The sequence below is a fragment of the Tripterygium wilfordii genome, chromosome 20 (genome assembly GCF_013401445.1).
Source record: "Tripterygium wilfordii isolate XIE 37 chromosome 20, ASM1340144v1, whole genome shotgun sequence".
Classification (NCBI taxonomy): domain Eukaryota; kingdom Viridiplantae; phylum Streptophyta; class Magnoliopsida; order Celastrales; family Celastraceae; genus Tripterygium; species Tripterygium wilfordii.
This window is the reverse complement of record NC_052251.1, coordinates 1216359-1233025: the sequence shown is the minus strand read 5'-3', so window position 1 is coordinate 1233025 and position 16667 is coordinate 1216359. Positions and strand designations below refer to the sequence as shown.

The window sequence follows — 16667 nt, the reverse complement described above, 5'->3', positions numbered from 1 at the left end:
GACTGAGGTTCAATCCTTGTCGGATAGAAGGGGCGGCCAAAGGAGATCCACACTTGGTTTGTGGTATTGAAGGAGTTCAAGAGGAAATCGAGGCCGTAACAGTGATAAAAGAAAGAAGAAGAAGAAGCCATAATGGATAAGGAGGATGTAGAAGAACTTTCAGGCGATGGTCGGTGGTGGAGAGAAGGTGGGGAGGAGGACGGTGTGGCGGTCAAACCCAATTATTGATGTTAAAAGTGCCCTGCGTATACATAATTTTCCACCTATGCAAATGTTTACTAAAAAATTATTTTTATTTTATTTTTTAATGTCATGTTAGTACTTTCATTGACCGAAATAACAAAATAATTGCCGTGAAACATTGTTATAAAACGGATGACCAAAGTAAAACAAATGGAACTTGAGAGACTGAGTTATAATAATGGGTCATTCTGTCAGTGGCTAAAAGTGGTCGAAGAACTAATCGGGGGTCATTCTGTGAGCGGCCAAAAGTGTACATTCCTCGACCAGAATGGTTGAACCAATCATATGAAGCAATCAATTGTGCCACCAACAGAGAATAAACTTACGAGAAACAAAAACATGAAGAGTAATTTCAAAGGCTTAGAACAAACTGAATTTCGAATATTATTTTGTCCAACGTACTTTCAACTCATCCACTGCAAACTTGAATCCAAACTTCAAATACACCAGAGGAGATGAAACCGAGCAAAAGAAAAAGCAAATCCCACAAAAGAAAATATAAAACCTACCACAAAAGGAGGGTTTGGATAACTCAAAGGTGTGGAAGTAATATGACACAATTTGGTGAAATTCTATACAAACAACTTGTCCATCCCCACAACAAAACCCTTGAATGCATGCATCACACACATCTTTTCTTCCAACACCAACTAGCATTTAAGAAATCAAAACTATCCCTTGTCAGCAAACTGAGGTGGTTTGAGTATACCAGTCATCTTCGTCATCCTCGAGTTTGTAAGTACTGAAGTGGTTGACCCTGAACTTCCACTCCCCCTTTTTGGCGTCATAGGACACAAACTCTGCACCTTGGTCCTCAGCCTTCCTCCTAAGCATCTCCTTGTATTTCTCAATCTTTGGCCCTTCTGTATACTGTCCAGTCTTTTTGTCAAAGCATTTTATGTTGAGAAGGGTTATCTCGGCAGACTTATTGAGACCTTGCCCAACAGGCGGTTTCTTGCTTTCATCCATATATACAATCACCTCACGGTTATTAAACTGAATCAAGGCCTCAAGATCAAGTCGTCTCACATCTGTCTCACCCAAGAACTTGATGCTGCCATATCCATGTCGTCCAACCACAAAGTCCTTCACATGCCTGCAAAACCCCGGTTCAGCCCTTTCCTTGGCAGCCAATTCCTGGATCCGAGGCTCTGTGTAGTAATCAGAACGTCGAAGCTTTGGCATTAATGCCTCGATATCAGCCCCATGTTCATACACAATTGCAGCCTCACCAGCCCTGTGGCCACTGAGTGTCATATATGCATCCTCCTTCTGAACAGAATGATCATCATGGACTCCATTAGGTTTCTGGTTGACTTTATGATGAACTTGCTCCTTCATGATGCCATCTTCAACTGGATTGTCTGGAACAGGTGCAAATCAGAACAAATGTTGATCAAAAGAACAAATAGTAGCAAAGGAGTCGAAATTAACACCATATTTTCAAAATTGCTAGTTGGTTTTTTTATTAGAAAAATGAAGGTGAAAGTAATGGATACAGTTTGTGCCCTTCTATGTTAGGATCATCAAGAGAGAGAAATATAAACTACAGAAATCTATTCATGCAATTGTATCTGAGTGCGACAGCAGAAATTGTGTTCCTTAACATCACAGGAAACCCCATCACTAGCTCCAAAAGCATGAAACGATTAGTTTGATCATACTAGCCGATAAAAAAGGCTGATGAAGGCACGAACTTTCTGTTAAACTTTAATCTACTAATTGACATCCCAATATATCCTATTACGAGGAACTCCAACAAATTGTCATTTATACAATAAGCAGGATCCTTTTTTAACAAGTGTACCCAACTAGTTATGGGTTTTTTCCAGTTTGTCTTTTTCCATTACTAGGAGGACAGATGGTCTTGCACAGGATTAGGATTCCCTAAAATAGAAAGAAGTCTTCTCGTGCAACATAAACAGAAAAAGAAGCTAAGAGGAATGGAGTATTAATAAATAGTCTTACTGTCTCCATCAGCAGGAATATTGGCTTCTTCCGATGCTTTACCTACATACAGGAATTATTAAAACGGTCAGTCCGGTAAAATAAGGTGATTGGGCAGGTTGAAAATACCAAGACACACAAAATATATTCAGACAACATACATCTGCATACTAGATACATTGATAATCACCAAAAGGATTATCTGGAATGATACTTGATCTCTCATATAGCATATTCACTTGCTTATGATGTGCAAATTTAAAATGAAAAGTCTTACCAGAATCCTCCAAGTCCAGAAACCATTCACTACCAAAACACTTTGTTTTAGAAAATTTTCAGAAATAACACCACACAGCCCAATCACTAGTTTGTATGTGTGCCAAAAAAAACAGATTCTTAGATGTCCATGACAAAAAAAAAATTAGGGGGAAGGGATACAAGAACTAGGAGTGATAACTGATAACTAATATTATTTAATCCAACTAAACAATACACATCAAGTGCTGCCAATATTAAAGTTTGAAGTGCCATAACGATGTTCTGGATGGTCCTAAAACCCTAATAGTACAGTAGACATAATATCGTCGTCGTCGTCGTAATCAGTCTTTGCCTCAAAGAGTATGAGATTGGCTAAACGAATTCTTAGGGATTCACTTTCAGGATTTGTTCTTATCTTGAGCTACACTCTCCACTAATCGTGTTGAGTCCATATCAGTTATCATCACTCCAATCAGAACTCATTGTTGGTCTCCCTCTTATCTTTTTATAATATTCTACTTGAACCTTGACTCTTCTTACTGTAGAATCACTTTCCCTATGATGTAAATACTCAGACAATCTCAAACTATTTTCTCTTTTGATTCCAGCTCCCCCTACCTTAGATATAAATATAACATAAAAGTCCATCATTCCTTGTGTTATTGTAAGTCCAACACAACACTCTCATTTCTGCTACTTCATTCTTTGGGTATAGTGCCTCTTAATAGCACAATATTCCCCTTCTTACATCATTGTGAGGCATATAAAATGGCACTAACTCACTGCAAGTTTAGGCACTAGTTAAGAACATATTCTATCTTATTCAAATGCGGTAGATGGCACCACCAAGAGATCTAATTACCATTTTCATGTACTGGGGTAGACCTATCCTTCAAGGGAGATGGTTTCTCCGCATTAGATCTTGAAGGCCACTGGTCTATGGGGCGAATAACCAAAGCTCTTGGATTTTCCCTGGGAATTAAAAGAGCATCTGCCTTTGGCGTGCTGACTGTTTCTACATCATCATGGAAAAATGGAACCTGCATAAACCAACCACCCAATGGATATTAAAAAAAGACCAACATACAAACCCACAAATAACCATATAATGATTGCCAGAACCATCATGATGTTTTTCATCAGAAGTAGGCATTTTTCTCACCTGTGGACCATCATTCTTAGACTGATATTTCCTTGCAGGCCACCTAATCCGCCTTTGTGAAAGGTGTCGAGAAGTCAATAAGGATGATATTCTCACAGGAGCAGGCTTTTCAACAACCTGAGAGAAACAACATCACAAACAGCGAACCATCAGATTCCTTTCCTAAGTCAGTAAAATTTTAACTTTTTAAGTTCAGAAAAACATCAATACCAACCACCATAAAACAAATCGATAATCAACCGCCATTAGCAAACTAAACTAAATCAGCACAATGCACAAGAATAGACAAAGCAAACATTCAGACATGTAATGCTTACAGGCATGGATGAAATTCCATATCGAACTGAAGGGGCAGCTCCAGCTTGACCAATTGACATTTGGGGCACTGCAGGGAGTGTTCCAAATGGATTTGTAATGGGCGCCGGTTGCCCGGCAGTTGAGCCTTGTGTGGCAGAACTGTAAAGCCAAGCATGATAGTTTGTTAATATAATTAATAAAAGCATTGTAAAAAGCATGATAGTTTGTTAATATATTCAGTTCCATAAAAGTAGCATTGTAAAAAGCATGAATGCAAAGTGAGTGGGGACAACAAAAGGGAGACATACAACTGTCCCAAATTGCTCTGACCAAAAAGGTTCGATGTACCACCAAAGCCACTTGTATTAGCTGCAAAGCAAATATAGTGAAATTAAAAGAGTGTATGATTAGTTTGAAATAGTACAATCACCCATTAAATCAAAGTTACCTGCTTGTGTCTGACCAAAGTTGCTGAAGCCAAAAGCACCAGTAGTCTGTGGAGGCTGAGCTGGTTGAAAAGGCGTCGAAATAGAAGGCTACAAATAAAAGAGACAATAAAAACCAATTTAATTAATGTGTCAACATTAAACTCCAAGATCCAGGTACAGGCAATGTACTTACAGTTATTTGGCCAAAACCCATTGGACTACTTGAAGGAATCATTGATGAAGCACTTGAGAAAAAGCTTCCCCCAAAACCACTAGAACTGAATCCGCCCTGCTGACCAAAGGAAGGGGTGGTAATCTGTCCAAAGGAAGGGGCGGTACTCTGTCCAAAAGCAGAACCCGTCTGTCCAAGTGAAGGTGCGGTGGACTGGAATAGGGGAGATGTCTGTGTGTTACCGAAATTAATGCTGGAGCCGAACCCTGGAGTTGTCGCCTGAGATGTAGAGCCAAATATGGATGGTGTCTGAGATGTAGAACCAAAGATGGAAGGGGACGACCCAAATGTTGATGAGCTTGATGATCCAAAAACTGAAGGAGATGAACCAGACCCAAATGCAGATGCTGAAGTTGTTCCAAATACAGATGAGGTTGAAAAGGGGTTGGCAGAAGAAGCAGGAGCAAAAGGTGAAGAACCTGCAGGGGTTGAAGAACTTCCAAAACCTTGACCACCAAACCCAGAAGAGTTTGAAGCAAATAAGTTGGAGGAAGTCGAGCTAGAAAATGGATTTGCAGATGTTTGACCAAATGTTGATGATGAAGCAAAAGGACTGGACTGTGCAGCCGGAGCACCAAAGCCAACCCCAGCAGCAGATTGACCAGCAGGGGGCGGTCCACCTGAAATTTGAGATTATAATAGGCAACTGGCACAATAATTATCTAATGTTTGAGCAAATATTTAATGAGAACTACCTTTATCTCCCACTTGATAGTCTTCCCATCTTAATTCCTCATGGCTTTTATCTTTGTAGACAGGCATGGCTGATATTGACTCCAACTTCCCAGTAGGCTGTGTACCACTGGCACTATCTGTATCTGTTGTTGGTGTATAAGGGGCTACCCTGCTTCCCACACGCGGCATTCCACCGGCAGACTGCCCAAAGGTACTACTCCCAAATGCTGACGCTGTAGCCTGGGTTCCTGCAACACAACTCAGGTTGGATACGGAGTAAATAACCAGTAAACGTACCAGTACTTTTTGTTCTTTTTTTCCCATTTAAAAGGAAGCATAGCCTCCGCAATTATTATAAAATTATCTTGAGAACAGCCAATTATATAAATCAAACAAACTTACCAAAAGGGGAACTCTGAGCTCCAAAAGGAGCAGTAGCATTTCCAAAGGGGCTACTACCAAATGCAGAAGCTGATTGCCCAACTGCAGGGGAGGACCCAAAGTTGAAGGATGGGGTACTTGAAGCCCCAAAAGCAGGGGTGCCCGAAGCCCCAAAAGCAGGGGTGCCTGAAGCACCAAATGCAGGAGTGCCCGCAGAACCAAATGCAGGAGAGCTCGAAGCACCAAATGCTCCCCCAGATCCGAACATCTGAGAATTTGACACACCGAATGCAGAACCAGTGCTACCAAATGCCGGAGTTGATGTTGAACCAAAGGCAGGAGTGCTAGTGGCGCCAAATGCCGGAGTGCTAGTGGCGCCAAATGCCGGAGTGCCAGTGGCACCAAAGGCAGGAGTGCTAGCTGCACCAAAAGCAGGGTTGCTCGTGGTACCAAATCCAGGGGTGCTTGTGGCACCAAAAGCAGCCTGACTTGATATACCAAAAGGTGAGGAAGAACCAAATACACTACTGCCAAATGCAGGCTGAGACTGCTGGGTTGTGCTTCCAAAAGGAGTTGTTTGAGTAGCAGAGCCAAAACCACCAAAAGCAGGCTTCTGACCAAAAACAGAAGATCCTACAAGAAGGAAAAAATATATAGCAAAATTAGTTACATTGAGCTATGAGCTTAGAGTACCAACAAAGTGCTTTACAAAATAACAGAACTATTTATACTATAAGGTACGGTATGCCTATCATTAGATGATCAGTTTATCGGCTCGAATTTTACACCATCCAGAATGGCAAACACTACAAATAATAGATTATTGTCACAATGTCACCAAAGACACATCTGTGTCCCCAAGAAGTAAAAATAAATAAATTAGAAAAATGAAAAAAAGAAGCAAGAAAACTATAAAGAGAAATTAAACAAACAAGTTTCAATAACTAGAAGTAAAATAAGAAGCAACCAGAGGAAGAACTATGGTTGCCTCCGGCAATTAACTAGTTCTCTTCTTATATATTTTTACTAACCTAACATCCCTCTAAATCCTAGCTGATCAACACCATGGCATGTGTCAAAGTGCATCCCATATCTTTGCAATTTAAGGAAAAGTGACCAGTATTCATATTGAACACTATAAGAACACATCTTTCCTAACGCATGATATTTCTCTATCCTTTAATGCTTGCTTCATCACCTTCCACCCTTGTTTTATGGGAACAAAAAATCAAATTTCTATATGTTATAGAACCAACCAAAATTACTTTAATATATAGAAAGGAATATAGCAATAATACCTCTCATTCTTATTACTTTTTCAAAATTAGAAAGAAAAGAAAAAAGAAAAGGTCATTTTATTCAAAATCCCAAGCATGAATATCCACAATAGCAAACATTACCATGCTATAAATGCCAAAATGCCTGAACAAAGACCCAAATTGCAATTAAATTCAAGGGAGGAATTATGGCGCGCACAAGAGTTCGATATATTAAAACCTTAAAAACTTAAATGAGTTATTAAAATTCCCAAAATCTGGAGATTATGAATTATAACCTCCTTTCTCAATGTCAAAATTTCCAAGAATTAGCAAGACACAAAAAAAACAGCTGAATCTGAGATCACATGTGTAATGTTAACTGATCCATAAACATACATACCACCAAAGGATGACGATGAACTACCGAAAGCCGGGGTAGAAGACGCTCCAAAAGCAGGTGTTGAAAAGGGTGAAGACGAAGCACCAAATGCCGTTGTTGAAGAGAAAGGTGAAGAAGATTGGGTAGCCCCAAACACACCAGTTGAAGTACCCCCAAAAATGGAACTACCTGTTTGTGAACCAAATGGGGTCGCATTGCCAAAAGGATTGGGAGCAAAAGGATTATTACTTGCACCACTGTTCTGCCCAAAGACGGACTGCGTCCCAAATGGGCTACTAGATGACTGCCCAAAAGCTGTTAAAGGGAATCCACTTATTAATTCGTATTTAAAAAAGAAACATTTTAAATATTAAACCAATTCATACAATATCAAACAAATACATGCAAATAAGATCTTAATCAAATACCCAATCTCAGGCCGTCCTTGAAAAACATAGATCAATTTCCAAACCCAAAACGAAGAACAATGAAATTATGTTCAAAACAATTATATGCAGTGGAAAACTCACAAAAATAAAATAAAATTTGATGTTGCGTAACTGTCTAGATAAAATCACCATAAAAACAACAACATATAAGAAAGTGAAGCAAAATATAGATAATCTACCATGGAATGTCTAGTGCACAAAACAAAAAATTAACAATCTCCTTAGACAGTAATGACTTCCATTCAAACAAAATACACAAATTTTAAGGAAATAAGTTAACCATGGTTGTGTGACAGAGAATGCATATAAATAAAGAAAATGAAAGCAAAAAAAAATCTGAAGCTGTAACAAGAAAACTGGTTAATTAACACAAAACTTTCCTCAGGAAAAAAGTATCTGCAAACAACTAAGGAATCAAATAACAGCATTTGCTTGGTAAAATAAATACTTACGGCTAGTAGAACCAAACATTGTTCCGTACAATTCTTCAACCCTGAATAAAAAAAGTGAAACAAAAGCAAGACTGTAAGCATAAATCAGTTCAACATTATTACAAGTTTATTAGTTTACACCAGAACAGCTAAGTATAATCTGAGGGAAAGCACAACGCTAATTGTCACAGTTACTCACTAACCATACCACATTATCCAAAATCAAAATAACATAAAATCCACACTTATGAACAAAAACCAGCAGGTTATATACATTCAGATTGATATGCAAATCTGTTTATAAGAATAGCGGGTAAGACATCCTATCGGTGCCAATCTGAAGAACTCCGCGTATCAGAGGAGCAATCCTTAAACTTCTTCAAAACTTAGCGAAATTAATTGTATACACCGACTAACATCTTCACGCAACGGAATGGCAAAAACAAACAACGAATGTTTAGGGTTTTCTCGATACCTGCAACTGATAATGCAACAACTAGGATTTCCGAAGGAGCTTGTAGTCGATCTGAATCTTCGTCGGAGACCAAAAGCGACTGATAGAGATGGAGAACGAGAGAGGAAATCAAAGGCCTCCAACTCTGCGCAGAGAAGAGCGTGCTTCGGTCCGTTTGGTTATTAAAAGGGTAAAAACAGTATTGGGCCGCGTAGCGTTCTACTTAAGTCGGCTCATATATTTCCTTCGTCCTGTCCAAATTTAGAGTTGAACCGCCATCCAAACAAACCCTAAAAATTCCTAAACTCAATAAATAAATAGTAAATAATTACAGTAATTATAATTATTCTAAAAAACAAATAGTAGTAAGATTCATTTTTTAAATTGATTTTAACACGTCGCTAGTCGTGGATGCGTTTTTGCATCCAAGGTATTGTCCGTTCTGGGGTACCTCTATGGGTATTCCACCCTCCCCTCATGATTTATTTCAAGAAATTTTTCCTTCTGTCCACTCGAACCCGTATCGGCGCATCCTTTTTAAGGTGGGAAAGTGAGTACTCAAGTTACTATTGTAATAGCAATTGATTTGTTACTGTATTTATATGTTAAATGGTACTTTTTGCCTATATTGTGCATAACAATTTTCATAATAATAATGCTAATAACATGATTTATCAAAATACTAATAATAATTTTCATAACAAATTTGGAAAATGACAAATGGTCAACTGTTTCTACATCTACCAACACACCCACGACTTCATATATATATATATAGAGAGAGAGGAATTCTCCTATACGCACCTAATTTACGCATTTTATATACGCACTTCTATCCCAATCGTTGAATCTCACCAACGACTAAGATTAAAACAACATTTTTAACCTCAAATCAGTTGTACGCCTATACGCTCTCTTCCTTCTTCAATTTCCGACCAGAGGGGGCGAGAGAGACCAAGCCTCATTCAGGTAAACGATCAGAGAGGGATCGTTCTTCCGATTTGCAATGGGTTTTCGTCTTCTTCGATTTTTGGTTTGCGATACAGAGAATGGTGAAAAATACAAAATTCATGTGTTTATATATATTCAAAACATAATTATATTACTAAAATAATGGTCTTATTTTTTGGAATTTTGTTTAATCTACGGTCATTTTATCGGGTTGTCTTTGCTAAAAATAATTGCAAAAGTCATAGATTTATAAGTAGCCAATATTCGTTTACCGTAATCTAACCTAAGTGGCCATCATTAAAAGAAATATCCCGATCAATACATAGTCACAGTCATGTATGTTAAATAATGTCTCCGTGTTGGGAGTGTGTTGTGTTTTAACCTCCAACAACGAGATTAGGCGAGTTTCAAAACTGTGGTATGGTGTGGTGTAGTGTGGTGAGGTAAATTATGGTGTCAAAAAGTGTTTGGTGTGTCACTAAACATATTGTGGCGAGGCGATGGTAAGATTGGATTTCTTTTCGTTGATATCAATTAATTTTTAATGAATTTATTTATATAAAATATAAATGAAATAATAAAAATGAGGTAGGGAGGGTAAAATTGGGAAAAAAATCTCGTGTTTTAACGTAGGTAGAAAACGATGTCAATCACGTTGCGTCGAGAGTTGAAGTAGTTCTTTGTTGCTTCCGCTTCGAATTCACTGTGTGATGCGATGATGCCGTAACACACCACTAGATAAACACTTTTTTTTTTATCCTGACGTGGTACGTTCAAACCAAAAATAATGATAGACAGGTGCAAACGCACACACTTACAAACGCACTCAAGGGCTCTTGCGACACCAATACAATAGCGGACCATATGGACCCCCGCCATCCCAGCTTATGTAAGGATGGTGGGGGTTCTCTGTATTTTTAATCCAATAACAAAAAGATTAGAAGCTATTCCCATGTGTTATTGCTGTGTATTCAGTCATTTTTATTTTTTTTTTGAAAAGGGGACGATATCATTAAACAGAAACCGAGCTGCCATCAGCAGCAAGAACATGAACAAGAAAGTCTGGACAAACCCCAGACCAATTCCTGATAGCACCACTACTAAGAGCATTCCTGATAGCAAGTACTTGATTAGCAGCTCTTTGTCGATGGAGGTGGGCTCCAGCTAGCTGGGTTCGCTTCATGAACACGAGTTCTGCGCATTTCAAGGCCTTGAGTTACCTGAGCATTTCTGTAGTCCTCCATTAATTGACCAGCTCGCTGCCACACATCCTCAGGGGAGCCAAGAGTATTATGGTGAACTGCCTGGTTCCTGGCATTCCAGAATTGCCATAAGCATAACAAAAGGCGTGCGAAGGCCTCCTTGGTCAAGAAATGGGACATGTCGTTAACCCAGTTCAGAATGGATTTTCCCCTAGAGACTTTGAACATGTTGGAGAGGCCTGTAGAGGAAAGAGCACAACGAAACCAGCGGCAATCATAAAATATATGTTCCAGCGATTCAGGACCATTGCCACATAGGAAGCATTGGGAATAAGTAGCTATCGAACGTGAGCATAAATTGGATAGATTTGAGAGGTCTTATAAATTGGGCCCTTTGGGCCTCCCCCTAAAAGGCCTATTAAGAGGGAGAAGGGCTTGCCTCTATAAGGCAGCCATCCTCACATGTTTTAACCGATGTGGGACATTTTAGTCCAACAAGAGGTAATTCTTGCACAATCTCTAGTTGAACAACTTCACTTTAGGAGGCACTTCACTTGCCCAAATAGATGCCCAGACTTCTGAATCAGAGGAATCACTTGAGCCAAGGGTCCAAAATAGTCTCTACATCAATTGGGAGGAGAACCTCCCTCAAGGACGATTCATTCCAGCATTCATTGCGCTCATCAATGAAGTGATTTACCCGAATATGACCCAATCTTGAGCTGACAGGAGTAACCAGATTAAACTTCCAGGCTTGGGGAATCCACTTGTCATACCACACTGACACATCGCGGTCATTACCTATCCTCCAAGTTAAGCCTTTTTCCAGAACTTCCCTACTGTAGATACCCGAATCTACAATCGTTGAATAGTCAACGTAATTTCTATGCAGGCCTTCTACAGCGGGATTCTGAGAAACAAAGCAAGGTTGAGATCGAAGGACTTGGGCACCAGTGGGGTACCTGCCAAAGAACCTCCGACGCTCAAGTCAGTAAACTGGAATTGGGTCGGTCAAAGCAAAGATATACGAATCATAAAATGTGAATGCTGATATGGAAATGATGGATGCAAAAAATGCCAGGTAGCTGTGAATGAACTGAGGGCTTAAGGAAGTGAAAGAGGGCGAGGGGTTTGAGTCTCTCAGAAAGATGCGTCCCCCTGCTCCCGAGGGGGAGGGGGCCTTTTATAGTTGGGTAGTCAACCGACCAATACTGACATATTGGGTACAGTTCGCAGGCAGGTACGGGGAGGTGGTGTCGAGTGTCAGGACACGCGGCCTATTTTGGTTGGTTGAAGTCTGGAGTGTACAGTGGTCAGGTGGCTCGGTGTCAGAAGGTGGCTGAAGGCCGTCTGATACGACGTGCTAGGCTGTATGATTTGTCGGGGCCAGGTTCGACAGAGATCTCAGACGACCGTTACCTCAGGGGGCGGGGGTACGATAGAAGATAATGGTTTAGGTGCATGATCAACATGGTACGGGGTATATGCGTATGCAAATACATGTGAATATGATGCAAGACGCGTACCTGAGGTGTGAGTGGTTTTTGTCTCTTGACGATTAGTTACGTTAGACGTCTCCGGTTGAGGCGCTCCTTACTGAGCCGCTTAGGGCGCTCCTTACTGGGCCGCCTAGGGCGTTCCTTAATGGGCCGCCTGGGAAGCTCCTTAATGGACCGTCTGGGAAGCTTAATGTAGATGGGCTTGTGCGCCCTTTCATGGGCTGCCGAGGGCTTTGGATGTAGATGGGTGTTGACCGACCCACATTGCGTTGACCGTCGCCCAATATCGCTGGTTGAATCATCTGACGGTTTTTTGCCACTACAGTTTGTCCCCCACTCTCGGAGTTAGACGAAGTCTGACTGCGAGAGTAGTTCGCTGTTACTATTACGAGGTTTGTTCGAGTGGTTTTGCTAACATGGAATGTTGCTCAAGTGGTCATATTGGCCGACTTTCTTTGCTCAAGTGATCATGTTGACCGACTTGGATTGCTCAAGTGATTGTATTAATGAACTTGGATTGTTCAAGTGGTCATGTTGACCGACTTGGACCGCTCAAGTGGTCGTGTTTGACCGACTTGGGTTTGCTCAAGTGATTGTATTAATCAACTTGGATTGCTCAAGTGGTCACGTTGACCGACTTGGATTGCTCAAGTGGTCGTGTTTGACCGACTCGGGTTGCTCAAGTGATTGTATTAATCAACTTGGATTGCTCAAGTGGTCTCGTTGACCGACTTGGATCGCTCAAGTGGTCGTGTTTGACCGACTTGGGTTTGCTCAAGTGATTGTATTAATCAACTTGGATTGCTCAAGTGGTCACGTTGACCGACTTGGATTGCTCAAGTGGCCTTGTGGACCGACTTGGTTTGTTCAAGTGGCGATGTCGACCGACTCGGTTGCTCAAGTGGCACTCTTGACCGACTTGGTTTGCTCAAGTGGCGCTGTTGACCGACTTGGTAACGGTATGTATCGAATGGTGTACGTTATGAAAGGATAGGCATTTAATGCATCGAGGGATCGTCTCTCGCGAATTGTCTGACGTGGCAAGCTGAGATTCGTGGTTTGTTGAAACGACGGGCTGGAAGAGGCGAGGATTTCGGGGGACGTGATTAATGGGCGCCGTTTCGTGAAACGGCGTGCCCCATCATGGGTTTTGTTTAAGACTGTTCTGCCCCTGGCTTCTTTAGTATAAATAGTGGGGTCCTCCTTAGTTTTACTTCATTCGTTTTAACCTTCACCTTTCTAGAGAGAGAAGAAGAACTTTTTAGAGAGAGAGGAAGTGTCTTTCCTTCGACTATCACCAGCCGTAGTTTCCTTTGTTTTCCATGAAGACGAAGATGTTGGGGCACAAGAAGGGTTCGTCTGTCAAAGTTCGTGCGTCTTCGAAGGAGGGCGGTCAAGTTGAGGCGGGATCTACCGCCGAAGAAGTGGATATACTAGAGTCTCTAAGGATTCTTCCTTCGATCCTCAATCCTGAGTCGTCGGTGAATGCGGAGTTTCTATCGAATTTAAGATCGGCGGCCAAGATACCGGACACCATAAGGCTTCGAGCGCCCAAATCATATGAGAAAGTTGACACTGATCGTGGGACGGAGGTGTCCCTTTACGGGATAATGTTCAGGATCGGTTTTAATTTCCCAGTTCCGCCTTTGTTGGGGGGAATTCTAAGCGAGTTAGGCATATCGCTTGGTCAATTCATGCCAAATTCTCTGAGAGTGATCTTGGGCGTTCAACATCTGAGTAGGAAGTTTAGCATCGAATTTCGTGTAGGAGATTTCCTCTCGATATACGGTTTCAAAGAGCACAAGGACGAGAAGGGGCGGTGCATGGTCGTTACGCGGAGGAACGTTCCTCCTATCATATTGGACTATACTTCAAACGATCACGATACTTGGAAGACCGAGTACTTTTTTGCCCAAGGGGCGGCCATGTTCGGCGCCGAGAGTTTCCCGATGCGTTGGGTAAAACCTTCAAGTAAGTATGTTTATTTCGACGTCCAATGACCAAGTTTTACAGTATCCGACTCACATTTTGTTCGTTCTGTAGTCCCAAAGGATCCGCCGAGGAAGAAGGGTCAAGAGGATCGTCCTACTATGGCGGCCGAGAAGATGAGGAATCTTCCAGACCATGAGAGGAGTTTAAAGAATATCATGGCGGAGCTCGTGCCTGATGTTGAAAAGTTTCCCAAGATCGTTGGTAAGGGTCAAGTCGAAATTAAATATGCGTTGCACATGTTTTGACTATCCCTAAAATCGTGTTGTCTGTCAGGAGTCAAGAAGGCGTCGAAGGAAAGGGTGTTGAAGGCCAAAGTTACCGTCAATCAAGGGGCGCCACCACCTTGGGCGGCCGAGGTCGTCCCAGTACCAGGAGCGGACGAAGTGGTCGAGGTGGTTGATCTTCCTGAGCCGGTCGGGGCAACCAAGGTTGCTGAGCGAGTTACGGGTGAACGGGCGTCTAAGATAGATGAGGCGACCGAGGGGGAGATTTCGGTTGGGGAAGACGACGTCTACTTAACGGAGGGTTCTGCGCCACGAATAACTGTTGTAGCGTTGGAAGCGTCGAAGCATCCCCCACAGAAGTCGAAGAAGAAATCTGACGTCGGCAGAGGCCAAGCGTTGACTTCCCCCAAGGTGTTTAAGCCGTTCTATTCATTCAAGGAGTTAGCAAGGATGGCTCGATCGGAGGAGAGTGCGACGCAAAAAGGGATAGATTCAATTCCGGTTTATGAGGAGACTCCTGTGGCGGAGGACGTTGAGGGTATGGCCGCGTGGGCGGCCAAGATGAGGGCAGAGGCGATGGTTAGTGAGGAGGAGGAAGCGGCAATGAAGCGGAACATTTCGATGAGCGGTCCCGAGTTAGAGATTACGGAAGCGGATGCGGACGTGGACGAACAAGATGTTGATGAAAGGATTAAGCGGGCGATGGGGGAAGAGGACGAAAAGAGGAGAAAAGAAAGTCGGACGAAGAAAGGGTTAGATAGGGAAAAGGGTATAGTGGAGGATCAAGAGAAGAAAGCGAAGAAGAAGCGGAAGCGGGGATCCGAGGGTTATGTTAGGGCGAGCAAGAGGGCTCGCATTTTCAGAAGAATCGAATGCTCGTTTCCTGCGCTGGCATCGGCGCACGATCATCCCCCGATGCTTCCTACTGACACACGCCGCCTTCTTTTTCCCAGAGATAGGCAAATTTTTGAGCGAAAGGGCTTGGCTAGGGTGGTTCGTGAGTCAGTTCATGATTCTTTTATGCTTCTGCAAAGTAGCCTCTTCGTCGAGGACGAAATAGCGCGGTTGCGGGCTGAGTTGGGCAAGTCTAGGGAAGAGGCGGAAGAATTGAAGATATCGGTCGATCAAGCCAATAGTCGGGCGGAAACAGCGGAGGCCACTCTTGCTTCGACCGCCACTAGCGTCGCACTGGAAATGGAGATGTTAAGAGCGGAGGTTGAGCGAGTTAGGGCGGACGAACAAAGCGCGAGGGTGAGTGAAGCCAGGATCGTAGAAGAATTGAAAATTGCTGATGAACAAATCCTTGCTTTAAAAAAGTATAAGTCTGAGATGGACGTTGCTCTAGAAGAGTACCAGGCGGCGAAAGACTTAGCAGATGAGATGCGGAAAAAGCTGACGAATCAGCTCTCGATTTCTGAAAGGGAGAGAATAGACGCCTTAGCAAATGTTCAGCGGGCAGAATCTGACTTAGCGGCTCTTAAGAGCAAAATGGCCAAGAAAACCAAGAAATGGCACAAGCGAAAGGCTAAACTTGACAGCAAACTTAAGGCGGCGGAGGCAGAAAGGTTGACGATCGAAGCTGATCATACTGAGAAGGTGAAGATTGTCGGGGGTGTGGCAGGTGCCTTGGCTCGTCTTGAAATGCTAAAGGATTATAGGGATGGACGGGAAGCAACTTGGGATTTGGCGGGCGAGATAGCTGATTGCGAAATTGTACTAAAGAAGTTCGGCCACTTGTACAAGCTCATTGGAGGCGGCGAGGGGCTCAGCGAGGAGCCTGGAGAATGTGCTGAAGAGGAAGAGGACGAGGTTGGTGTAGACGGAGGCGATGAAGGTGCTGATGACGGTAGGGATGATGAAAGAGTGGGCGATCAAGGCAAGCGCGGAGTTGGGGATCGGGATGATCCTAAGTAAATTTGTACTTAGCAATACTTCGATCCCTTGTACCTAGTAATTTTGATATATGACAATGGCTTTTGTTTATTTGATTGGCTCTCGGTTTCTATTACCAACTCTGCCAATTTCGTCGTGCGTCGTTGTTTGTTTTTGTTGAGCGTCGTTATCCCATATCTCCGTCATTTTCACGCCGCTGCCGCTTCTGTTGTGCGTTCTTCCGTGATCTTTATTGAGCGCCATTATCTTTTTATCGTACTGGCGGACGTCGTCGCCTTCAAACTTCGTTATTTTTGCGTTGGTGAGTGTCA

The 16667-nt window shown here is 42.4% G+C and overlaps 1 protein-coding gene across 2 annotated transcripts; it reads right to left on the bottom strand.

Moving 5' to 3' along the window:
- Positions 1-590: 590 nt before the first annotated feature.
- On the bottom strand, positions 591-8772 carry LOC119987054 (nuclear pore complex protein NUP98A-like). Of its 2 annotated transcripts, none has more exons than XM_038831770.1 (13): positions 8617-8772; positions 8163-8203; positions 7283-7576; positions 5645-6256; positions 5263-5490; positions 4529-5187; positions 4356-4443; positions 4216-4276; positions 3928-4066; positions 3611-3727; positions 3311-3488; positions 2212-2253; positions 591-1598 (listed from the first exon to the last, which is right to left on the bottom strand). In XM_038831770.1, exons 2-13 carry the CDS (start codon positions 8179-8181, stop codon positions 925-927), a joined length of 3111 nt encoding a protein of 1036 aa, XP_038687698.1. In that variant the 5' UTR covers positions 8182-8203; positions 8617-8772; the 3' UTR covers positions 591-924. The 2 variants fall into 2 exon arrangements, with proteins under 2 accessions (XP_038687698.1, XP_038687697.1); XM_038831769.1 differs by having other exon boundaries at positions 591-1607; positions 8617-8771.
- Positions 8773-16667: the final 7895 nt, after the last annotated feature.

Excerpts from the sequence above, each read along its gene's own strand:
- LOC119987054 (XM_038831769.1), bottom strand. Across the intron at positions 4,067-4,215 it reads CAGAGCAATTTGGGACAGTT|TTCTGCCACACAAGGCTCAA; the intron begins GTATGTCTCCCT and ends TTGGCTTTACAG. Across the intron at positions 3,728-3,927 it reads ATGGAATTTCATCCATGCCT|GTTGTTGAAAAGCCTGCTCC; the intron begins GTAAGCATTACA and ends TGTTTCTCTCAG.